General features: G+C 43.9%; 2 protein-coding genes across 2 annotated transcripts; both read left to right on the top strand.

Annotated features, from left to right (window-relative positions):
* Positions 1–1930: 1930 nt before the first annotated feature.
* On the top strand, positions 1931–6895 carry LOC139213814 (LIM/homeobox protein Lhx8-like). The gene is made up of 8 exons (XM_070844467.1): positions 1931–2002; positions 2258–2419; positions 2954–3075; positions 4251–4471; positions 5459–5562; positions 6012–6107; positions 6465–6645; positions 6819–6895. The coding sequence occupies exons 1-8, from the start codon at positions 1931–1933 to the stop codon at positions 6893–6895; spliced, it is 1035 nt and encodes a 344-aa protein (XP_070700568.1).
* Positions 6896–9843: 2948 nt separating this feature from the next.
* Positions 9844–20491, top strand: klhl20 (kelch-like family member 20). Its single transcript, XM_070844466.1, has 14 exons — positions 9844–9923; positions 11508–11571; positions 13876–14133; positions 14241–14349; positions 15118–15324; positions 17652–17810; positions 17956–18050; positions 18253–18368; positions 18518–18701; positions 18813–18956; positions 19077–19210; positions 19394–19602; positions 19760–19866; positions 20291–20491. Exons 2-14 carry the CDS (start codon positions 11549–11551, stop codon positions 20373–20375), a joined length of 1830 nt encoding a protein of 609 aa, XP_070700567.1. The 5' UTR covers positions 9844–9923; positions 11508–11548; the 3' UTR covers positions 20376–20491.
* The last annotated feature ends 4564 nt before the right edge of the window (positions 20492–25055 follow it).

Genomic DNA, 25055 nt, shown 5'->3' on the forward strand with positions numbered 1-25055 from the left:
TGCCGTGCTGGTGAGGGTGTGGATGTCTAAATAAATAGAATTCAGTCCCCAAACTCAACCTGAGCTGTCGCTGATGGCAAGAAAGGAAAAGATGAGGAGTACTGATAATGTCAGCCTAACTGACTCTAAATGCTTTGCAAAGGAAAGGTTTACTTGTTTTCTAAAGCACTGCATTTTTAGGGAGCTTTGGAGGATATAATAATAATAATAATAATGATAACTATATACTGTTGAGTAGTTTCTTATTTGCTGACTGGTTCTGTAATTTATGAGCCTGAATTGAAGTTTTCACCTTGATGGCAATGAAAATAGTTCACTGCTTTAAGTCATCAGAATGTTTTCTACACGCTTTACAAATACAAAAGAAAGAAAGAAGAGGCTCATCTGATCCTAACTGTTCAGAGATGCTGCAGCAGGCGGGCCCGGGCCCTCGGAGTGGGAGGTGCACTGGGCTGCTTAAATTCACAGAGCAGGGTTGTGGCTCTGTGGTGGCTGAATTAAGGCTCTGAGCGGCAGGACAGCAGCGGGGGGGACACGCTGGAGCACAGAGGACTACTGAACCCACACATCTGGGATGTACCGGAGATGCTCTGTGAAGATGTTTAAAACTCTCTCCAACAGCGTGGTGAGTAACGACAAACTAGCAGATACATAGCTATACTTTAATAAGGCGCAACTTAAAACCATTTTGACCAGAATCTGGTGAATCAACATGGCTCCCAGCATGCTTTACCTAACGTGATTCCTGTCACAGTTTGGGCAGATTGGAAGGCTGTTTGTCACGTCACGGATGATGTGCTGCACCATTAACTTTCACATCATTATGATAAGGTTTAGATCCACCAAACAAAACAAAACATTTACTCTTAGAAAAGCATTTTTTTAATATATACATTCAGGAGAGTTGTTTGTAAAATGTGGCCTATAAGCGGCAGTTTGAGCCCGTTATTTTTATTTTGTGCTGGTAAAGAGATTTAAATCTAAGTGGTTTAAACTGTTTCCATTCCCACGTTAAGGCCTGAGCCATGAAAGAAATATTAACAATGTGACAGGCTACAGGCTATTATTGTATTCAGCAGGCAGCATCTGACATTTATTTAGAAGTCATATTATAGGGGCCAGAACAAAATACATACCAGGAAAATAGGGTCAATACTACCAGATGTGTTATCCTATATATCATTTGGTCTAAGCTTCCATTCTGTCTGCACGAGTTCAGGAAGAGTAGTGCAACAGTGTGGGCCTCCGTCATGACCTCACTCACTGTACCCGCATTCAATATGTTCATGCATGTCTGTCTCTGAACATTGTAATAATCAGTCTCTGCAGCCCATAATATAACAAGATCGGTGGGAGCGAAGGAGGAAGTTCTGTTCTTTCAGGCCTAAACGTCGATGATGATTTCATTTCAGTTGGCTGTACTGACAGGACTGTTTCTTTGAACACCTCCGTGTTGGTACTGGTACTGTAGACAGACACGTGCACATGTCTGCCATCTTTACTCCGCTGACGTCACCAGAAGAAGTCACCTGCGGCTCCTAATTATGTGCACGTGCGCAGCTGACCGTAATTAGTCGGAATGAGGTTCAGGTGTGAGGTCGGTCCTCCTCTGCCCCCCCCTCCAAGAGCCTATGATGGCTGTACACACTACACATGGGGGGCTTTTTTTTTTTTTTTTTATCCTTCAGTGCTAATAGCCCCTGTCCCAGCCACATGCCCCCGCTCCAAGGTGAACATCTGCAGACGGTCCAGGACTGGGCCCGCGCCCGCCTGTCAATAAAATAAGGCACAAAATGGCATTTTCGTTTCGGGGTGATCTTCATTAGCGCGCGGCGTAATGACGGTGGTTGCCATGGAAATATGAAGGGGACATGAGCCCGTCAGGTCGTCATTGTGGCTCCTGCGTCACAGCGGACGTGTCGCCGGCACCATGTCGGAGGGAGAAGGGCGACAGACGGAGGCCGAGTTCACTCAGCTACATGGAGACATGTTTGGAGACACAGTAGGTGTTCTCACTGCCAGCCCACAGGAGCGTGGGGAAGTGTGTGTGAACTCACGCAACTTAAAATAAACCTTCTAATGAAAACTTTTATCCTTCTTGCTCTCGTGGGAAAACGAACAGGTGTCTCACCAGTCTAACAACATAGTTTTCCGACATTTTGAAAATACAGACCCTTGTTGTGCTTTTATTTCATGACACGAGAGTTAATGGCCGTAAAAGTCATGTAAGCTGTCGTGACACTGGTGCTCCCGGCAGGGTTCCTCCGGGCCTGAAGACATTTTCGAGGACGACTGCTACTCTCCCTCCTCCTCCTCCTCCCCCTCACCCTCCTCCTCCGTCCCCACCTCGGCCTCACCCCAGGAGAAGATCCTGTGCTCCTCCTGCGGCCTGGAGATAGTGGACCGGTACCTCCTCAAGGTAATCCCTCCAGGAGCTCTTTAAACCAAAGTGATGCAGATGAATGCTGGTGAACAATTGATGATAAATTAAGTTTTCAAATTAATTTTTAATAAATTTGAATTTCAGTTATGTCTTTAAATGATTAAGTTAAAGTCTCTAATTGAGAGATGTGGAGATCCTGAATTTCACTCTGCACATTAATGCTCCAGAGCCCAAAACCTGCAGGCAAATAAGTTTTGCTTATTGCTGGATAGAACTTAATTTCCTTTTTTTTTTTTTATTTGTAAATGTGTTTTTATCTCTGGCTGCAAATCCAGTAACATTTGGGACAAACATAACCACCTGTGTCTGTGTCGGCTCTAGTGGGAGTGTGTGCTGTGGGATAATCTTAACTTCAAACTACTAAGTCATTTCAGTCAAATAAATGCAGTGTCAAGACTTTGAGCAACCTCTGCTGCCTTCATTTAAGAAATTAGATTTGTTATTAAAGATGCGTAAGATGATACTTATCGGTCGTGTTGAGTTAAAATGTCGTCTTTTTCCTCCCCTCAGGTGAACAACATGTGCTGGCACGTGCGCTGCCTCTCGTGCAGTGTGTGTATGACCTCTCTGGGGCGACACGTGAGCTGCTACATCAAGGATAAACAGGTGTTCTGTAAACTGGACTACTTCAGGTACATCACAACTAAAGCAACTTTATCTTCAGAGACCCCTTTTTTCTTTTTTTTTTTTTTTTTTTTTATACATAAAATCAACCGTTTGGATTATAGAATGAAAGGAAGATGCAGGGTTTCTTGTTGCGCATCAATTTTTATTTATGTTGCTTCTTTTAAACGTCTGATCGTGTGCTCGAGGAGAATAATGGTGAACAATTTTTATGTGGTTCAAGCATTTCATATGCTTTGTGTTTGAAAAAGGGGGGGGGGGAAGTGAAATTTCTTGGCATGAGAAACTCAAATCACAAAAAGGAAAATGTACTACACGTGTTTTGTGTTTTAAGCTGAACATGAGGTCTACGTCCTGCTTGCATGTGTGCTTCCAGTCTGAGGTGCACGATCACTGCGCGGCAGGTTTCAAACGTCATTTAATGTACAATGAACCTGTCCCATTCAAAGAAGAAGGAAAAAAAGTCAGGGCCTGGGAATTCAATGACAGCACGCCATGTCAGAAGAGGAAAATATCATTGTCAGCATGATCAGTCTCACTCACCCTAACCCTAAATGCATGGGAAAGTGAGGGTTGAACAGCTTTTGGGGTGATGTAGAAAAGCCCGTCTGAGTAGGGGATAATTCTAATGCAACATAGCATACAATGACGCATGTAGGCATGAAGAAGAGCGGGTTTGAACGGATAACACACCAGCACGGACTGGAGGTCAGTAATCGGCGGCAAAATGAAGTGACCCGTCGAGTGTGACTTGGTCAGAGCATCTCTTAATAGGCCCAATCCCAAACTCCTCTGTGAGGCATTGGCCCCAAACCTTCACAGCCAACTGGGAAAGACTGCAAGGGCTGGAAATACTATAAATGGTAATGGGCAACTTAAGCCTATACTTATAGACACAGCCGTGGGACTAAGACAGAAAACACAAAGTCTTGTAAAACTTAAAATGGTTATACGTTTTAACAGCTTTCTTGTTTGTACAATTGGATATAGAATAAATGTTTGATATGGAGAGTAAACTCTGACATGATTGGATTTTGCTTAATAATTTTGTTTATCATCATTAACGTCGCACCATTATGAATGCAAAGGATCTGGCCCATCACTTAACTATTACCGATGAATCACCTCCGCTTAAACGTATGTGACTATTCCGGCTCTGCTCCTGTTTTCCACCCGTCTTCAGGAGGTACGGGACCCGCTGCGCTCGCTGTGGCCGTAACATCCATTCTAGCGACTGGGTGCGTCGGGCCCGAGGCAGCACCTTCCACCTGGCCTGTTTCTCCTGCACCTCCTGTAAGCGCCAGCTGTCCACGGGGGAGGAATGTGGCCTGCTGGAGAACAGGGTCTTCTGCCGGCCACATTATGACATCATGATGGAGAATATGAAACGTGCAAAGGAAAACGGTGAGTAGATTGAACATGGATGGAATTTCTACATGGTAGAAAATCAGTCATTTTGAAAATAATAACATGAAGTCTCAGCATTCTTGGGCGTTTCTGGTGTAGAAATAAAGGATCAGGTCACCCAATTCATTTAGAGAACCACTTTCCTGTTTAAACGGAGTAATCTTCATCTACACAGGAGGTTTGTTTTGTTGCTTTGTAATGGAAGTCTGGTCCAGTTGAAGACTGCAGTGGTGAGCCATGCTCAGTACAAGAGGTCATGGAGTTGGTACTAAAGAATAAGTCAGCTGAAATGCATTGTTTAATGTACTATGAAGATAAAACAGGTTTTATCTGATTTTATAGATATTTGCCTGGTTTCTGCTGCCACTTCACTACTGGGGGGGTGCAGCCAGTCTTTTCAGAAACTATGCCCCAATTAATCAGAATAATTCAGGCCTGTTATTAGCCCTCTGTACGATACTGGCAGTTTGGATTTCTGCTAAACACCAAATACTTACAGCACGTACCAAGGTACGAGTCATTTAACTGAAGTGGATTAGCAGTGCTGCCTTTGAATAAACTAATCAGGATAATAAAGACATGCACACCTACTACTTCAATCAGTGGGTGTGACAAAATATTTGTTTGTGAAATGAATTAGAATTATACACAAGTGTTAGCCTGCCCATGCAAGTAGCAGCTGTACTAATGCAACTACAGTACATGTCGAGTTAATGGTGGCGACAGAAATGAACTGTAGTCAGCCCGTGTTCTCTGAATGGCAGCAGTCCCGTTCAGTAGTGAGAAGTCTCCCTTAAAAAGGCCAGTACACATGTATTGGACAACAATACAACCTGATCTTATGCAAAACAAAAAGTGCCTGTAGGTATGCATCATTAATGCCAGTAAAGTTGTCACTTGGAGGATGCCTGGAGAGGATGCCACAAGGCCTTTATTTCAAAATGTCAAATCATTGTAACTAGCCGTGTGTCTGCTCTTTTAAAGAGCAACCAAAAGTAGAGGAAGAGGTGGCAGACAAAGACGACTCAAGTACCATGACCAGACCTGCGAAGAGGGCCAGGACCAGCTTCACCGTTGACCAGTTACAGGTACTGTTACCCACCCTGAGTGTTGGCATGTCTGTTTTACTGCTGCTGTGATCACTGGGCCCATCTTTGACTGTAATCAGCGTGATTGGCTTCCTCAGAAGTGCGACGTTGGAGAGTTGGAATTAAACAACGGGATAAGACGTCCTGTTGACATTTCTAATGGCAAATGAAAACTCTTCCCTGAGTAAAATCTCAGCACAACTAAAAGGTTACTGTGATTTCTTCTTAATGCTAATGTCTGTCTGCTGAATGTGTGAACAGGCAGTGGTGGCCTTAGCGTGATCAAAGCTGCTGTCTGGTTGCTTGTCTTGGTGTTTTCTGCCCTCTAGTGGCAGTGGTGGTTAATACACTGGTTTGAACACACACTTGCAATCGGTTATAATTTCAAACTCCACTACAATTTCAACCATATAAACATCCCCCCCCCTCTGTCATCTCTACATGTGTAGGTAATGCAGACTCAGTTTGCTAAAGATAACAACCCAGATGCACAGACTCTACAGAAACTGGCAGAGAGGACTGGTCTCAGCCGCAGGGTCATTCAGGTAAAGCAACTGGGTTGGGTTAAATTCTCACAATACGAAAGTAAAGTTTGGCTCATCTTTTTTTTCAGAGCACTAAAGCTCAGCCAACTGAGCTGTGCCTTTGGATCCTTTCAGAGGAGTAAACGCTTCACTGTCCTGAGTCTGTAATCTATAGCTTTAGAATAACATTCCCCTCATGTTGTTTTGTTGGTAGAGTATTTTGGCAATGCTACGTGCACAATAACGCTTAGTTTTACATTTGTGTGTCTGACAAAGGGAAGTGGAGCGCCGTGGAACTAGCAGGTTCCATCTCAGCACCTAAAAAGTGGAGAAATGCATTTTTCTGACCGGTTATCAATCTGTTCTCCCTCCATTCAGGTTTGGTTTCAGAACTGTCGAGCTCGTCAGAAGAAATACATCGCCCCACATTCTGCCTCCTCAACCATGATGACATCACTTGCTCCTGGTCAGCTGACACCACCTTTGATGGAGGATCTGCAATACACAACCTATATTTCCCCAGACACCCCCCTCCTTACTACACTGACTTACATGGATGGTAAGAAACATGTGTACACGTCTCTATGCTGACCAAGATTTTTACCACACAGACAATACGCCATACACAGCTAACATTATTAAAGTAAATGTGTAGTTACTGTTGCAGTGATGCAGAACTTTCTGAACTAAATTAATGGCTTCTTCATGATTTGTCTTTCTTAACTTCTATAGTCCAAACTCCAGACCCCCTTTTGCTTCAGCCACTCATATCCCATTCATTGACACAACTGTCAGTCAGCCATGCCTGAGCTACAGCCTGCCTCCTGAAAACTGAAGACGACGTCGGGCTGATTGGGGGGGGGGGGGGGATAAAAAGATCCTGAGTATTAAGTGACATTAACTCATAAAATGTTGAGAAAATACCAGCAACAATACCAGCAATTTAATTTTCACTGCCTAATATATTAGCAGCCCTTTAAATCAACTTATTAAAGCAATAATTTATTTTGTCCAGTCATACAGGGATTCACAGGTGAGAATGTTAAGTAGCATATGGGTATATGTAAGATGAAGCCTTTTGATATGTATGTGTTGTTCATTTTTATTTGTATTTAATTTATTTGGAGGATGTGATGAGATAAGGCACTTTGTTGGAAAACGACATACAACTGAATATGAATTTGGTCCTCAGTGAGAAGCTTATTTAAGGTTGTCTTTCGAGAACAATAAAAGTGTCAGTTTGGGCACTTACAGTAGAGATGTGAATGGTTTCTGAGAAACTAACGTGCCTAACAGTCGATTGGGACCGTTCTCCATTTGCAGTGCCCAAGTCTGTCATTCTCAAAACATCCACATGTCTAATTTTGGATAAACGTTTCCTAAGATGCTTTTCAGCACAGCACAAAGTAACACAATGTGTAAATGTTTTCTTAGATTGTGAGTACTAGATGCCACTAAAGACGCTATATGAAGTGCACACTGGGAATAAATGGACTTTCACATGTTTGAGATACTGGAAATTAAAGTTCATGGCTGCACCTCAAAGCTTTTTTTTTTTTTTGATAGAATTTACTTTGTTTCCTGGAATTGTTCTTTAGAAATGGTGTGCGTGGTGAAATGTTACTAGTATTTGTACTCCAGTATATACTTAAGTGGAACTTTTGACTTATGATCAGTCAATAAATTATGATTCATTGTTACAGCATAAACTGCCCAACAGTGTAAGTTGTTAAAATTGGTGTATTTTACAAGCTCCAGATGCAGATACACTTTTTGCATAAATAAGCTTAATATGCAAGTATTGTTTATCCTTGAGGGCTGTGTAGGGACCGGAGCCAATCCCACCCGACAACGGGCAAGAGACAGGGTAACACCTTGGGCTGGTCGTCGGCCAGTAACACAGATGACACACAGAAAACCATTCGGGGTCACAAACACCTTTTTGGCCGATTTTTGAGTCACCAGTTAGCCTGCGTGTCTTTGGACTGTGGAGGAGGAAGCTGGAGTACACGGAGAAAACCCACACCAGCACGAGGAGAACGTGCAAACTCCACGCAAAGCTGGCCAGCAGGGTTGAAACTGGAACCTTTTTGCTGTGAGGCAACGAGGCTTAACCTCTGCACCACTGTGCTGCAGCGTCTCATAAAAAGAATATTGAATATTCTCTGTTACTATCATAGAAAAGAGGCTGTCTTCATAGGCTACCTGCTATGAGCTAATAAATGTGACAGTGGAGACTCTGGAGCTGCTTCAGTGGTTGTGGCTGGACAGTTTAAGTGTTATTGTGTCTGTATGAGCCTATTAAACAGCACCAGGTTTCCACTTATCAAAAGATGTGGTGGTACGAGTGTGGAAACACTACTTTCTCTTCTAAGAGCTACCTTTTTAGCTTTTTGTTTCGTGCTTAACCGTAATTTGCTGTTACTCTTAATTCAAAATGCTGCAGCAAGACCTAAAATGTCAACGTGGTTATGAACCGTTTCAATATTTCTGTACTACGTAGAAGTATTAAATAACAGGAAGGTGGTAGATTCAACAGGAAATGCACACATGACGCATCAATGTAAATGTGTCAGAAAGCTAATGAGTTAATTTCCATCTGCTTCTGCAAGCATTGTGTTTCATACATACAAAAACTGAGGACATGTGAAGGCAGAGTTATGGTGCTATGATAACTCATGACTGCATGACAGTTCCAGTAGTGGGTGACCCCTGACTGAGAAGACTGTTTAGTCTGTCTGGTAAAACACAGTCCACTCTGGTAGGTGCCCATGTCTCACGACTGCTGCTATAGTTGGGCTTTATGAACTGACTCAGTGGGGGAAGTCCATGTGAGACCTTAAAGATGAGGCATGCGTCTGCAACACGGCAACGGTCACTATTGGTCTTTTTCTCAGATGCAAAAGTGTCTGTAAGGGGACTCGATTGGTTTAAGATTGTTCCATCAAACTGGTCTGACTTCCCCTCAGCTCCTCCCCACCCACCTGACTGACTACACCTCTGACTCCTGTTAAACACCTAGACATGAACAATTAAATGGTTATTTTCAAAAACGACATTTTGGGGAGAACATGCCCACAGACACGGTGTGTTTACTCTACCTACAAAACAGCTTGTTGCAGATTAATGCCAGAATAGATGTGCAGGCAGGTAAGTTCTGGTTCTTGCTTACCTGCGAATACATTTTTATTTCTTCAGATGGCCCCTTCAGTCACTGACCCCTGATCTGTGGCATCGTTTTAACAACTGAAGGCTTGCAGCGCTCTCTGGTGGATTTCAAGTGTAACTTAAGGAATTTAACTGGGATCTCAAAGAGCAGGGACACTTGAAGCACACTGGAGTGCATCCTTGATCTCACTATGTACGGTGCAAATTTCCTCCCATAATTATTTCACAAATTGTGCAAACTGAGCATTAAAGAAAACCAAAGGGCCAAGGTGAGCACATTTAGATGACACCCTTAATCAGGTCACAAGAATGTATCTACTCTTATACTGAAATTCCTTTTTTCGTGCTTAAACTATAAAAATTTCATTCATTTGATTAAATGAACGTCAACGAGTCAAGGGTCAGATTTGTTATGAACCTTCCAGTTTCCTTCCCTGATCATTTCATAAACTAAACTTGAACGGTGTCGACTCGAAATGTAACGCAATGACATCATCTCATACTTTTATTTTGAAAAAATAGATAAGGCACTCTCCGGAAGTGGCCTGGCATTTGGCATGCGCATAATTCTACCGAGGAAGAAAGGCACCAGTGTTTAACCGACGGCGTTACATTGTAAACATTAGCAACCTGGGCGACTTCTCCGCGGCGTTGGGATGGAAATATAAGGTAAAAACCCGCCGTAAGCTCCTCTACTCACTCGTCAACACCGTCCGCACATGACCTTTCGGAAGCGTTGCCGTGAACTTAGTTAACATTAGCATTACAGTTCATAACACCCAGTCCGTGGTTTGTGACTTGGTGCTCAGACAGCCACAGATAACCACCTTAAACATGACTAGTCGTTAAACTAGTCTTTGTGTTCTTGTTAAGTTCCGTTGTCTGGTTATATCGACCACTCTACCGTCCTGCGTCTGAGTCCTGAGTTAAGAGTCGCCTGTGGCTTCCCCTCCACAGCAGCTAGCGGTAGCACATAGCGTTCCCACACATCCACGGGAAATGATCCAACTCGTTAGCTTGCTCATTGATCTCTGCGCTCACCAAAATGTGATCAGGAGGCACGCGCTCCATCGAAGTCACTCGGTTCAGCCCCAGCTATCGATAAACCTCTCAGGAACCTCATTCTTACCACACCATCGGAAGTTGCAATTAGCTAACCAGCTAGCTGATTTCCCCCCCACCCGGATCTGTCTATCTGCCGAAACACACAGTTAGCCTTGCCTTAACTATTTGTCAGTCATGCGAAGAAACGGTCGGGTCCCAGAGGGTGACCGTGTGTTACCGTAGCATGAGTTGATGGGACTGACACGAGGGAGGTTCTGACGGAGCTGATGTTTAAAAACTAAGTGAACATCTGAGCCGAGCAACAGTATCCGTTTGGCCTTCCCTGATCTGTGATGAGGTTAATAACGTTATTGTGGTGTTATGTGCACACTGTGCTCCACCCAGCTGCTCCATTCTGTGGCAGCTCATCTCCAAATCCACTGTTAGATCCCAAATGATGGCAACAACTAATGAATGCAACAGGAAAGGAGGACACTGATTATCCCAAGCAGCTAAACTATGTATTCCACTGATAACCTCAGCTGTGAAGGTTGAATAGGAATACTGCGTTCAAATATGTAGCTGAGTGTAACTAACAAACATGCTAAGTCACCGGTGCAGTATTCACATCTGTAAAATGTGGCCTATTGTAATGCATAATAATAATAATAATTACCTGTCTGCCAATAGATCCAACAGCGTTTCCTTGTGTGTTTGCTTTACAGAAAAGTAGAAACACCACCGCATGATTAATTCAGAGTTAATGAAACTAAACACTTGTTTGACACGGTGTCAAAACGAAGCGGTGCATCATAAATGTTAGGGTTGATTCAGGATGGCTGTATTCATTCCATTAAACGGTGCAGGTGTGTCTAATAAACTGATGATTGAACACAAATGCATCAATCTGATTTCTTTTCTTGCTTTAGAGAAAAGGCTACGGATCCAATTGTGGACAGGGGTTTGGCAAAAAAAAACTCCCCCGAAGAAAGCAATTTGTGTGCCTCCAAATGACAACGTCGTAACTGTTTTTGTCAGCAAAGCGAGCATGCTTTCCTAAAGGAAACGTAAAAGTAGATACCAGAAGCTATAAATGCGTGACAGGGACGTGGAGAACGGGCTCTCCGGCAAACGATGCTACATTCACATGCAGTTCCTAAAACTATTCTACAGGACAGGAGAGTCTGATGTGTTTTGTTGTCTTTGTAGGTTAAACTCAAAGTGTGGGATCAGACGTAGTTCTTCAGTGCATGGACGCGAAGCCAATGCGCAGGTAGGTGTGTTATTAAAGTTTGAAGGAATGCGCGTGTGATCCGTGTGCAGGATGAATGTGTCCGTGGCTGTTGGTCCTAGACTGTCAAACAAGGGTTCAGCTTAGATTTTATGTCACCGCCATGGCGGGTTGAATGTCAGTGTAGGCTCAAATGCTTCAGAATGAGTCTTATTTAGAGATCTTGTGCATACCCCCATGACTCTTTGGCACCCTCCCTGTAATGACACCACAAAGCAGACAAATCCCTGCTACACGGTTTGCCCTTGATCAAAGCCTAGTCATTGGGGGCTCTACCCAGAATTCCCCCACAGGACCGGGTGGGTCTGACCCCAACCCTTAATTTAAGCCTGTGGCTGGCATCTGTCCTTTGACAGGTTAATGGCCCGGTTAGGTGTTAGGTGGAGGGATGATGTTGAGCAGGAGTTCTAAATTGTTCTTTTCTTTGTCAGAGAAACACACACACACTAAAAATAAGCTAGCACCTTCACAATAAGGGAAACCACCAAATCCAGGCCTACAACTCAACTCAAAACTAAAAATTGCACTTAGTGGATTAACTTGCACACACAGGCTTTGATGTCCTCAAAGCTACACAGGCAGGATACCAGGGGAAAGAGATGCACACTGTGATTTGTTGGGGAAATATTGTGCTCAGTTAGTATAACTCGCAGTACTTCCTGTCACAGTATTATATAAAGTAACCCCAGGAGATGAGACTCAGTCTATCTTGTATAAATTAACGCAGCGTAGCCTTTACTTGATGTTGGCAGGAAATAGTCCGACTCCTTGCCGTGAAATGAATATGTAAAATTCTGGCTTTGTGCTTAGAAACAACACAAAATGAAAAAGGCTGCAAAGTAGCGTATAATAAGGTGTCAGAAGTTAACTATGATGTGATATCATCAGGACACTTTGTCCATGGTTGAAGACTGAAGTGAGAATACAGACAGCACTGCTGCATATGCAAAATAACATTACGGGACAGTAACATTATCTAAAGTAGGACGACCTCCAACTCTTTGCCTTTAATGTATTAACTTGTTATATGCTTGTGGTTCACTGCTTCATGCTTTTTCTTTATCTATATATACTATTTTATTATCACTGATGTCCTTTCTTCAATACACCTTACATACAAATCTAGAAATGTATTATTGGTTATTGTTAATGCAGCACTTCTGCAGAGCAGCCGCCCATATTAAAGTCCTCATCATCAGGTTACATTAGTGATGTACACGGTTCACCTTTAAGACCCACGTTCTGATGTCTTTGTTCACTATCTGTGATGTCAAAATATCACATTTCCACTCAGTCGGCGTATGTAAAGGTTAGTCATAAAAACCCAGTGCACCGCGGAGCGTCTCTCCCGCTGGGCTGCTCACAGTCCAGCACTCAGCCACACCAGACGGCAGAGGAGGAGGTCGTACCAGCGTCTGCTTCAGAAGTCATTTAAATTCACTGACCGTCAGCGTTGGGGCTGAGAGCTTCTGAGCAGCCAACAGACCGGAGTTACACTGTCTGGCGTCATGCTGCTCCCCGTTTCCATTACTCCTTTCTACTTCCATTACAGTTAGTTTTGTGGTGAGGTCATTTTGTAACTGGACTTTGTTTGTAAAGTTTACAGCCTGCCGTGCTGTTGCAGCTGCTCTTCATGTTAAAATGCGTTGAGTGCCCCTTTGATATCATCCCAGAGTTGCAGGTTTGAAGTAGTTAAAGGTCTGTTGTATTGGATTGTGTTACATTGTGTAGTGGTTTCTAATTATTTACTCATTGAATAAATATTTAATCACTAGATTTAAGTGCTTAAAGCTTAAAACTACTCAGAACTATGAAAACTGAACTATCTCCAACATGCAATGATAAGTAGTAAAAATGCACAAAAAATAAAAACAGCATGTAATACTTTGTGGGACTGAGTTGGTTGAACTTTCAGCATCATGGGTACCCTGGTTTCAGAGTGAACATTAAATTTGTCCCGTCCATAACTATTTGGCCACATGTGTCCTGATGGCTGTGATTCTTGGCTGGTACTGGGAACATGATCTGAAGTGAACCCATGAGGCCAAAACCAAAATGATCCTGTGCCTACGGCTCTCAACATGTAGGGTGGGGGTACACTCAGTGACCTGACTGACTGGGGAGCATCAGATTACAGCGGCTATCTAGTGGCCAGTGACCAAACTATATTTGGTTCAGCTGATACCCACACACTGAGACAGTAGATCAGGTGATGATGATGGGGGGGTTATATATTGACTCACTTAATTCTTGCCCATCTGGTTGATTTTTTTAAAATTTTTTTAGGGCCACCAGCGCACGCCAAGACGCCACTGGAATGGACATCACCAGCCGCTGTACACTGGGGGACCCCAACAAGCTCCCTGAAGGGGTCCCCCAGCCTGCACGCATGCCCTATGTCTCAGACAAACACCCACGGCAGACCCTGGAGGTGATCAACCTGCTGAGAAAGCACCGTGAGCTCTGTGATGTGGTGCTGGTGGTGGGTGCCAAGAAGATCTACGCCCATCGCGTTATCCTGTCCGCCTGCAGCCCCTACTTCAGGTACGGCGAGACAAACGAATGAATCCACAGGCCAGTGAAGTAACATCAGACGTGCTTTAACTGCTGCCTGTAACAACAATATCTCTTGATATCCATGTTCTCTTCAGGGCGATGTTCACTGGAGAGCTGGCAGAGAGCAGGCAGACTGAAGTGGTCATCCGCGACATTGATGAGAGAGCCATGGAGCTGCTCATCGACTTCGCCTACACCTCACAGGTAACGGCAGCAGCAGTGAAAAGTGTTTTATTGACATTTGGCGTTAAGGGCTGGTGATATGCTGCTTGTAGTAACATGTATGGTCTAAAAATACCACCTGTCACTCTTAAAGAGAATGTGGAACCTGGTGGCCATAAGCGTGCACATAGCCATCAGAGCTAAAATGTGGAAGGCAGAACAAAACGAGCGGCACTAGCAACCAGATGAGTGGACGTGAAACCAGCGCTCCTACAGAACCCGCTGAACAATGTTGATCGGCTCAAGTATCTACAAAAGAAGGAGCTTTTCAAATCATCTGTGGTCAACAGAATCAAGTTTAAAATCTGTTCAATCAAATCTGCATTTCTGACCCAGGGCTTCAGGCGGGGTTAATGGATTTCCCCCCCAAAAATCACCTCGTTTTTGACTTGAATCGGTGTTACAAAGTTGAACTACAGTGGATGCAATTAGGAATGCTTAACAGGGACCGACAGAAAGAATGTGAAAACAAATCTGTACAAAATGATCTGATTGACTCCACCGGGGAGTGTTCCTTTAAGATGCATATTTTAAACTGAGATTGTCTGTGTGTAATCACAGGCTTTGAGTGATCAAATCCACAAATCCACAGCAAACGTTCCAATCAGGAGACTTAAGAAAGCTCTGCAGAGAATCACATCTGAGATCTATCTCTGCAGACAATGACTTTTGCTCAAATGCCTCCCCTGTCACGGCGTCGTGACAGAACTATATGTGAAGTCTCTGATGTCCTGCCCTCCCCGCTCCTAGGTGACTGTAGAGGAGGGAAACGTTCAGACGCTGCTCCCTGCAGCCTGCCTTCTCCAGCTGGCGGAGATCCAGGAGGCCTGCTGTGAGTTCCTCAAGAGGCAGCTGGATCCCTCCAACTGTCTGGGCATCAGGGCTTTTGCAGACACACACTCCTGCCGCGAGCTGCTCCGCATTGCAGACAAGTTCACCCAGCACAATTTCCAGGAGGTACAGATATGGATCCATAACAGCAACTGTCCATGGCCCCTTTTTTCTTACCACTCACGTGTCTGTATTTTACACTTGATTTCCTTTTTAAGCTGTGCAAGCAAATTCCTTTAGACTTGCATATTTACTTTTAGTCAGACTTTGTTATTTTGGGTATAAAGACAGCTGCACTTCCCGTCTGTGTGTGTGTGTGTGTGAGTTAAAAACTGTGGAATATAGTGCAGGAACACCAGCAATAGCATGCAGCCTTATCATGTAAACAAATAAGTGCCTCCTACAGAATGTAAGCATTTGGAGTCGAGCATGTGTCTGTGTAACGTCATCAGCAGGAAATCATGTCACACGCTCATCATTCAGTCGGTCTGTTGTATGCGTTCTTCTCCTGTTTACCTTCTCTTTCCCTTTTTTTTTTTTTTTTGTGCACTCACTAATTTATAGAGTTGGTGTGATTGAGCCTCTCGTGGATTGTAAACATGGAAAAAGCCACGGCAGTCTATTGACTCATGATGATTTGATCAGTTGGAGACATGTGATGTGAGAGTGCTGTGCTAACGCAGCACAGAGGAGGAGGGAAGCTGTCACAGGATCACATTTGGAAAAGTTTTGTAGCTTCACAGCACATCGCTTTTCAGAACAAATGTTTGCAGTCAAAGACTAAAGCAGATTTTGAAAAAATATAAAGTGATCACACAGCCCCATTCTATTAGTTAGTAAAAATAATAAGCATGAAGATAAACTCGTCCCCCATCCAGTGGCATTCATTTAGGCAGGCAGAATGCTGGTTTGCAGCTTGTGAGACAATAGAGAGGGAAACAGGCTTCGGGCTGCTCTGCTGTGTGGGCTGCACAGCAGCTGACACACAGGCTGTCTTCTTGTCCCGTGTCTCACTCCCGTTCTTCCTGCCTTTCGGTGACAACTGAGAAAGTTCTTGACATTTCTGACAAACCACAGTTTATATGACAATCAAGTTCACTGACTGATGGACAAAGAGACAGACGCGCGGAATAACTCTTCCTGTCATTTTTTGGATATTTGCTGGAAAGTGAGGGTTTCTTGGTATTTGCAGAATCGGAGTATTCACAAACACGTCATATTAAATAAGTGTTGAGTCTGTTGTGACATCTATACAGCACTTAAAATATTTAAAAATACATCACCTTAGGTAATATACAACATAGGCAGGTAGTTTTAATTGAATTGTAGCTATTGTAATTGTAAAGAATGATGATGATAATGTTGTTGTCCTTTTTCTGGCTGCTCCCTTCCGGGGTCGCCACAGTGGATGATCCGCTTGTAGATTTTGGCGTTAGTTTTTTACACCGGATGCCCTTCCTGATGCAACCCTCGCCCATTTTTGGTAGCCGGGACTGGGAGGGAGTCGAACCCGGGTTCCCCATGCCGATGGCATGCGCAATTATCCACTGCGCTACCGGCCGGATGATGATGATGATGATAATAATAATAATAATAATAATAATAATTATAATAATAATAATATGAAAATGGGTCCAGGGCTGTTGATTAATTGATGATAATTTGTTACAGGCTTTTCATAATTGAAGAATTGTTTGTCATTTTTAAAACACAAATGGAAATCACGCTCTGATGCTGTGAGAAACTAAAATGGACAAGTCTCACTTTTTTTTTGTTGCATGTTTTTACAAAATAAGTCATCTAGAAACAATTGCAGAGTCATTGATATAGATAATCTGTAGTTGCAACCCTAAACACCCCATGATGCCTGTCGAATCAGAGAAGCGTTAGGGTTAGTCTGATGCCACCTGCTTACAGAGAATCTCAACAGGTTACGACGCTACGCATTTCATGTTAACATGCGCTTCTGAAAGAGAGGAGCACAGTGTAAATAACAGAGATTAAATATGATAATGATTATTTTGTCCAGGCAGATGCTCTGACTTGTCAGTGCCAGAATATCACAGTAATCAACACTACCAGTGTCTATGTTCTACTCAAGTGTATCAGTCAGTCCGACAAGTGAGCCATCCAGCATAATACCAGAGGTCTGCAGTAGGGAAAGTAAATAGGATGCAGTCAGTATGGCTAATGCCGTTAATTACGCTTGTGCCTGTCTCACTGACACGTGTAAGGATGTCTGTCTTTCACTTAACAACAGACAGGATTTGTACAGGTTTTTTTTGTATGCAGTGTCGCGACTAGACTTTTCCAAACTAAGAGGAAGGCAGCTAGCATTACACTGATAACACTGTAGTGCTAATGCTGTCGCTGGAGTGTGATGGGTGGATTCACATTTGAATGTACCGTTCTGTCGTTGCTGACTGACTGCCCCCCGCTCTGTTATGTCTTAGGTAATGGAAAGTGAAGAGTTCATGCTGCTGCCTGCCAACCAGTTGATCGACATCATTTCCAGCGACGAGCTCAATGTGCGGAGCGAGGAGCAGGTTTTCAACGCCGTGATGGCCTGGGTGAAGTACAGCATCCAGGAGCGCAGGCCGCAGCTCCCCCAGGTTTGTGGCTAAAGAAACGCCCTACCGCAGCAGTTACTGGTTCTAATGCCTGCGTGGTTACAATCACATCACTCATCATTACTTCAGACTTCTGTTGTAGCTGAAGAACACTTTGGGACTGATGTGGGTTTCCTGCGTTCTGTAGGTCCTGCAGCATGTCCGCCTGCCGTTGCTCAGCCCCAAGTTCCTGGTGGGCACAGTTGGGTCAGATCCTCTCATTAAGAGTGATGAGGAGTGCAGGTGAGGGCTGCTCCTTTGGCTGGAAACTTGGTGGAAGTCTTAAAATTTATGAACATTTTAATTATTTTCTGAATTTTAAACTCAGCAAAATAGTCAAGGTTAAAAAATACAGACTGGTGAAACATCTAGCTTCATTTTATATGACTATGTGACCTTCTTTGACTGACATTTTATGCAACATTTACTTGTTTTTCTGTTTCAGAGACCTGGTCGATGAGGCCAAGAATTACCTGCTGCTGCCGCAGGAGAGGCCGCTGATGCAGGGCCCCAGAACCCGGCCAAGGAAACCAATCCGCTGCGGAGAGGTGCTCTTCGCAGGTCAGTACTTTTTTTTTTCAGGCAGTGAATTCAAACTTTTATCAAGTATGCAGCAGTATGTCGACACCACTGTCAGCGTGGAGATTTGTATGAAATGTATCTCGCTGAATCACCTGCCTCCCCCCCCCACTCGTCGTCTCTTCTCACAGTTGGTGGTTGGTGCAGCGGCGACGCCATCTCCAGCGTGGAGCGCTATGACCCCCAGACCAACGAGTGGCGGATGGTGGCGTCGATGAGCAAACGGCGATGCGGAGTCGGCGTCAGCGTCCTGGATGACTTGCTGTATGCGGTTGGAGGCCACGACGGTTCATCGTACCTCAACTCCGTGGAGAGGTGTGGCACTCATCCTTCTCTCCCTTTTCAAGCTCCCTTCCAGTTTACAACAAGGAAAAAGTCAGTAAATTCATACTGTGAATCTATCTTTGTTCCATCTTCCCTGTCCAGATACGATCCTAAGACCAATCAGTGGAGCAGTGATGTCGCCCCCACTAGCACTTGTCGTACCAGCGTGGGAGTGGCTGTCCTTGGGGGTTATCTGTATGCTGTAGGCGGACAGGATGGGGTTTCCTGTCTCAACATCGTAGAAAGGTATCAGATGTGTGTCCTGTACACACAGATGACTTCATGATGTATAACTGACTGCATTGATCCTGTCATTGGTTACGTTATAGCTGTATCTGACTGAATGGCATCCTTCTTCTGGCTCAGGTATGATCCAAAGGAGAACAAATGGACTCGTGTCGCCTCCATGAGCACCAGGCGGCTGGGTGTAGCTGTCGCCGTGTTGGGGGGGTTCCTGTATGCTGTAGGAGGGTCTGATGGGACGTCGCCATTAAATACAGGTATTGGTATAAGGTCACTACTAGATACACTGTTTTTTTTTTGTTTTTTTTTACAGGATGTAAGTAATCATAGGCCTGTCTTAGCTGACTGTCCACTATGTGGTTAGTCTGTTTTCAGACGGTTCATTGTAATCATCATAATCATTTTCCTCCTCTTTTTTTCTTTTCTGCTTTTCTTCTCAGTGGAACGTTACAACCCCCAAGAGAACCGCTGGCACACGGTGTCTCCCATGGGAACCAGGAGGAAGCACCTTGGCTGTGCGGTCTACCAGGACATGATTTACTCGGTTGGAGGCAGAGATGACACCACAGAGCTGAGCAGCGCAGAGCGATACAACCCCAGGACCAACCAGTGGTCTCCTGTCGTGGCCATGACTTCCAGACGGAGTGGGGTGTGTGTGTCTGTGTGGTTGAAATATGAGGTTCATTTCTGTATCGTTTTAGATACAGCTTCACGGTCATGTTATACGTACACAGACTGCATTTATTTGTGTTTTTTTTTATCATAATCTGTGGACCTGACTGAAGTGTGATTGCACATGTCCGTAGGTGGGCCTGGCTGTGGTGAATGGTCAGCTGATGGCAGTGGGGGGCTTTGATGGGACGACGTATCTCAAAACTATAGAGGTCTACGACCCTGATGCCAACACGTGGAGGTAAATGCCACTCTGGAAAAAGACAAGATTACAAAATACAGTTACTAAGTACAGTTGTGAAACAAAGAAACCAAAACAATACAGCAGTAATAGTACTTATTAAGTATATACGCATGAACGGTTTATGATCAGCGAGGTTATTAGCTTCACATTGAATCATTTTGGACTGGTTGCTGTAGCTGCCTACATTTTCCGTTGTTATCATATCCAGAGATGCAACGGGAAATCAGCAAAGTTTTGTCTAAATATTACGGTGATATCAGCTTTCAAAAAGCAACATCCACTTCATCTAATACTGCTTTTACCGTTCCTGTGAAATGTTCCCAACAGCGGCAATAGAGAAAAGGCTGTTGTGGAACACTTGGCATGTCACCCATCATTACCAAACGGCCATAATAATAATTTGACTCTGACCTCTTTCCAGGTTGTACGGAGGGATGAACTACCGCCGGCTAGGTGGAGGGGTTGGCGTCATTAAAATGACTCACTGTGAATCCCACATATGGTAACACCAGCCCCCCCCACACACACTCTCACACTTCTCATCACGTTGCAATGGATGCCTCTTTTCACCGACTCTCGTGCCTCCAAAAGAGACGCTGTGATTCATGCAAGGATGAGGAAAAAGGGGGGCCGGGGGGTGGGAGTGGGGGGGCGCAAAAAACTTTGAGCTCCGGTTCATCCCCAGCCCCACTCTGAGGTCATTAACTTTGGAATGCCCTGGTCGTCGACTACGGTCACCATGAAGTGCACTGAGAGCAGAAGTATACCAAGAACCATTAAGCTTCCAGTTTGGAGAGGACAGTCCTCCTCCTGTGACCCCTCCAAGTTTTCATTCTGCAAGCCTCCATCTGGGACGTTTGATTTGGCGTGTGTAACGGCAGGAGCTCAACTTGACCAAGAACGCTGCTCGGGAGATTTCAAAAGGCATCAGGTCGCTGGAAGAGGGTTTTTTTTTTTCTTTTCTGTCTTTCCAACTGTCAAAGCTTTCATCATTTTCTCTTTTCTTGCCAGACCCCAAATTCTGGCTACTGACCACCGCCCTCAATGAGTCAAAAAACAAACCCCACCAGCTGACCAGCAATCCTTCTGTTCATTGTGTAAGATTGATTATTCCCTGCAAACAAAACAGGCTGTCAGAAGTAAACTCAGTCTTTCTCTACTTTGCTTAAAGCACCAGAGCGTACAGCTTCATACATTTGTGCTAGATACCCAGAGAGGACACGCACCATTTGTTTTCCCTAACGGGCAGCGGCAGTGGAAGGATGTGTATGAGGAAGTCGGTGTTGCTCAGCCTTTTCTCCCAGACGTTCTGTCGTTGAATGGGGCTGCACTTTACTGGAGGCTCCTGTTACCTGGGCTGTTTGATAAAGATTTGAGGTCAGATGCGGCCGGTGTGGTTAAAGGTATATACTAAATGTCCTGTACGTCGGCTTGACTCCTCAGCGGAAAGAACTTGGACACCAAAATCATCTCGCCGTGTCACTGATTTATTGTTGGCTCCAGTGTTGAATCCTCGAGGCGTCAGCACGCTTCAAACTAACTGACGTAATCAGCGGCTAAAATTCCATCATGGGAACAATAACACTGATTACGTTTTCTTGCTTTTGGACTGTATCTCGGCCAACTCTATCGCGTCCAATCTGCAGCTGAAAATGGTTAAAAAAAAAAAAAAAAAAAAGTTCTTTAAATAGGAGCTGATGATGCATTTGGTGGGGACTATTTTCAGCTGTGGGTTAATTCACATGTGATGCTGCAGTGAGTATTTCAGAAAGCAGGGCGGTGTATGAGGGACTGAGTCAGAATGATCATTTAAAAAAACACGGAGGCTCTTTGGCACAGCATTTGGAATAAGAAAAATCAGGCTTTGATTAGTATATACATTCATTGACGGTTTGGGTTTGCACATAGGCTTGTAAATAGAATAGAAAAAAATAGATTATCTCAACTATTAAAGCTTCATGTGGTTATTGTAAAGTAAATAGAAATACTGTCAGCATTGTTCTGGAATTCGGAAAGAGAAACATAATGCAAACACGCTGCTTTAAAATACTAGATTGATTTCCATAAAACGTGGGAAATAGTGTGTCGATGGCCTCCTAAAATCCTCTCTGTGGGCTCTGAACACTGGAGCCAGTGATCCACTGTGGACACTGGATCGTTTTAGTGTGTGCGTGTAATTACAGAAGAGCAAACGAACGTCCTTTACCAAAGTCGAGCTTAGCTGTTCAGAGGCCCGGCCTGCTGTGGGAAAGGAGGGGCTGCAGTGGGGCTCAAACCCCACGGACATTGTACATATTTCATGTCAGAACTGGAGAAAATGATCAGCCGCCCATTCTAAGTGCAGATCACCACTGGATGATGGATTCACACAGGCCCCTCGTTCACGTCACAAATGTAAATAGAAACTGTTGGACAGTAATTTATTAATACGTTGGATAGGACGGCATTCTGTCCTATAGCCAAAGGATGTTTCACAATTTTGGAAGTTTATAAAAGATTTCTGTTTTTTATTAAGTTCCATATCATCCCTGACAACATCGGGGAGCTGTTTTATGTCATTTAAATGGAGGAGAACTGAACCTGCTTCCTTTAACTGGATTTCTGTGACATTATTTAAACTTCTAGTATCAAAGTCTGACCTCTTTTCCTGCAACAAACTTCAACTAGTTTTCATGGCAGTGGACTAAAGGATACGTGTCCCAGTTTGTTACAAGAAGAACGGACCAAATTAGTATAACTCTCAACCGTACATGCAATGACGAAGCAACGGCTCCCTCCCGAGCGGACGGTGGTTGTTTTTGCTCCCACAGTCGTGGAGTTTTCGAGGCGCCGTTCCTTTTTAGTTCTGTACTTACAGCTCCCACATTTTGGTTTAGGTGTGTCAGAGTGTGCAGCACGGTAGCACCGCCTGCTGGAGGACGGCTGCACTGCAGCACTGATCAGGATGATGGGATACTCTGCATTTGTCTAAGTGGTCCCTCATGTTTAACTGATCCCAGCTCCAAGTGGAGACGGACACAGAGTGGGCTACAAGGTGAAACTGGTTCGGATGAATCCTCTCAGAATTTATTGCACTGTGATTGGAAATGTATTTTAGATTTTTTTCTTTTTTTTTTTTTTTTTTTCTTAATTATATTTTAAATGGGCGTTTGACTTTCCAGACATGGGGGGAAAAAATGTAAAATCATAATAGGTCTACTTGCAAATCAGACATTTCAGGCCTCGCAATGAGGGATTTTCATTTCCCTGCTTCGTGTCACACACCGTTTGTCACAGTTCTGCACTTTAAACTGTGAGCGGAACAAACGCTCTGCTGTAATGAAGGCGAACGGCGGCAGCAGCAAGACGATGCGAGGCCATTATGCATTATTTTAGTCACACCCTCATGAGCGAGCAGCTCCGAACCTAAACGTCGGCGTTCATGTTCAGTAACATGGCAATTCAAGACTTTAGTTGGGTTTAATTTTCTATGCTAGCGGGGGATTTCAAGTCACTTTCTGTCAGATCACGTAGTTTTTGTACGTTGAAAATGAATGTTTCTGTTTTGGGATGTTTTGCGGTCACACATACCGATGCTCACTTGAAACGCTTGAATGTGACCATTTCATGCAGTTTTACTGAAATGTTGCCAGCGGAAGAAAGGCCGCCCGCACCTTCCGCGCTCGACTCGTAAATGCTCAGTTTTCATCGAACAGGAACATTTTTACCCTTTTGAACAAAACACGATGCAGTGATGCCAACTGTGTGTGCCTGCTTCTTGAAAACTCCCAAGGATATCGCTATTTTTCACTGCCACGAAATTACATGGAACTTCCACCCAGTTTAAGAATCCATACATGTCATTGCATCGGTACAGGACAACCCTTTTACTGTCCTGTGAGAACTGCTTTTTCTTAAAAGCCCACTTCACCTGGCCTGAGAATTATATATTATGATAATTATCTGTACACTGACACAGGTGATATTTGAGTTAACCTATAGATTGGGTATATCCTAGACCAGTAATACTGTATATGGTTTCCCAAACTAAGTGGAATTTCCCTTTTAATCATGTAAGCTGCAAACGATGCATTGTGATAGTGACGAACGGACGTCCACCTTCAGTCAGTAGCCTAATATTCACACATGTTGTTTTGAGTGAGTAGCCTCTGTGCTGTGTGTCCAACATGTGACCCAAACATGGTTGTGAACTCTGGTTGTTTTCATGTATCATGCAGCCGTCTGTCGGCTGCAGTCACCGCAGCAGCTCCAGACTCACCATATTCACTATGACAACGATTAAACTTTTTCCCTGGGGAAAAAAAAAAAAAAGCAAACGTGTGATTCTTTGAGTGTGAATTTGGGAAAATGTAAATAAATGTAAAATACTGCTGCAAAACGCCTTTTAAAACAACCGAAAAATCAAATATTCGTTCATTGTCTTATTTGCCAGTGTCGCAGCAGGTTACCGTTTGTGCAGAAAATGGTTTCTTCTTTTGAGCGCAAGAGAAATGAAGGTGATATTTATGTCAAAGAGCAAAGTGCTTTGCTGTTTTAAGCAGTAAAATCGTACTGGTGACTCTTTCAGCTGCTCAGCACAGACTCTATCTGTAGTAATGCTACCACTCCTGGAAGACCATCACAGAAACTATGGTTAAGTGATCACCTCTGATTCACAGTTGGAAGCCCTACATCCACACACACTACTCATTTGGACAAAATATCTCAAACTAAATTCCTACGAGCACACAAAGTGGGTCATAAATCATCATCTCAGGAAGCCACATTTAGATCTTCATGTTGGAAAACTGAAACTACTGCTCTGTTTCTACATAATGACTTTACGGTGTAAAACCACTATGTCGGGGTCCTTTCAGATTGGTTGCTATTCACAAGGCGGCAGGTCTTGGTCTGTCAGGACTGTGATGGAATGAATGATAACCTTCCCTGAAGTATTCTGGTTAACCTGCGCTCAAGCCAAAAGTACACATGTAGCCTGAATTCATATATGAAAACCACACCGACATGTTTCCTCCTATTATTTATGTGATAAACACACACACACACAGCGAGGCGCGCACCCTGCAAACTGACTACAGTGTCTACTGCGTCTGCTTGATAAATACAGTATGTGTGTTTGGAGCAAAATGCTTCATGCTCCTCATCATAATCTGGCCCTGAAGTCTCTTGTTCCGGGTCCTTGGAGC

Source organism: Pempheris klunzingeri, chromosome 15, assembly GCF_042242105.1.
Source record: "Pempheris klunzingeri isolate RE-2024b chromosome 15, fPemKlu1.hap1, whole genome shotgun sequence".
In the NCBI taxonomy this organism is placed as follows: domain Eukaryota; kingdom Metazoa; phylum Chordata; class Actinopteri; order Acropomatiformes; family Pempheridae; genus Pempheris; species Pempheris klunzingeri.

Bases quoted from the DNA above. Each gene is read 5' to 3' on its own strand.
- klhl20 (XM_070844466.1), top strand. From the start codon at position 11,549: ATGGACGCGAAGCCAATGCGCAG. The intron at 18,051-18,252 runs GTGAGGGCTGCT...TTTCTGTTTCAG, and splicing joins AAGAGTGATGAGGAGTGCAG to AGACCTGGTCGATGAGGCCA. The intron at 19,211-19,393 runs GTATTGGTATAA...TTTTCTTCTCAG, and splicing joins GACGTCGCCATTAAATACAG to TGGAACGTTACAACCCCCAA.
- LOC139213814 (XM_070844467.1), top strand. From the start codon at position 1,931: ATGTCGGAGGGAGAAGGGCGACAGACGGAGGCCGAGTTCACTCAGCTA. The intron at 5,563-6,011 runs GTACTGTTACCC...CTACATGTGTAG, and splicing joins TCACCGTTGACCAGTTACAG to GTAATGCAGACTCAGTTTGC. The intron at 6,108-6,464 runs GTAAAGCAACTG...CCCTCCATTCAG, and splicing joins TCAGCCGCAGGGTCATTCAG to GTTTGGTTTCAGAACTGTCG.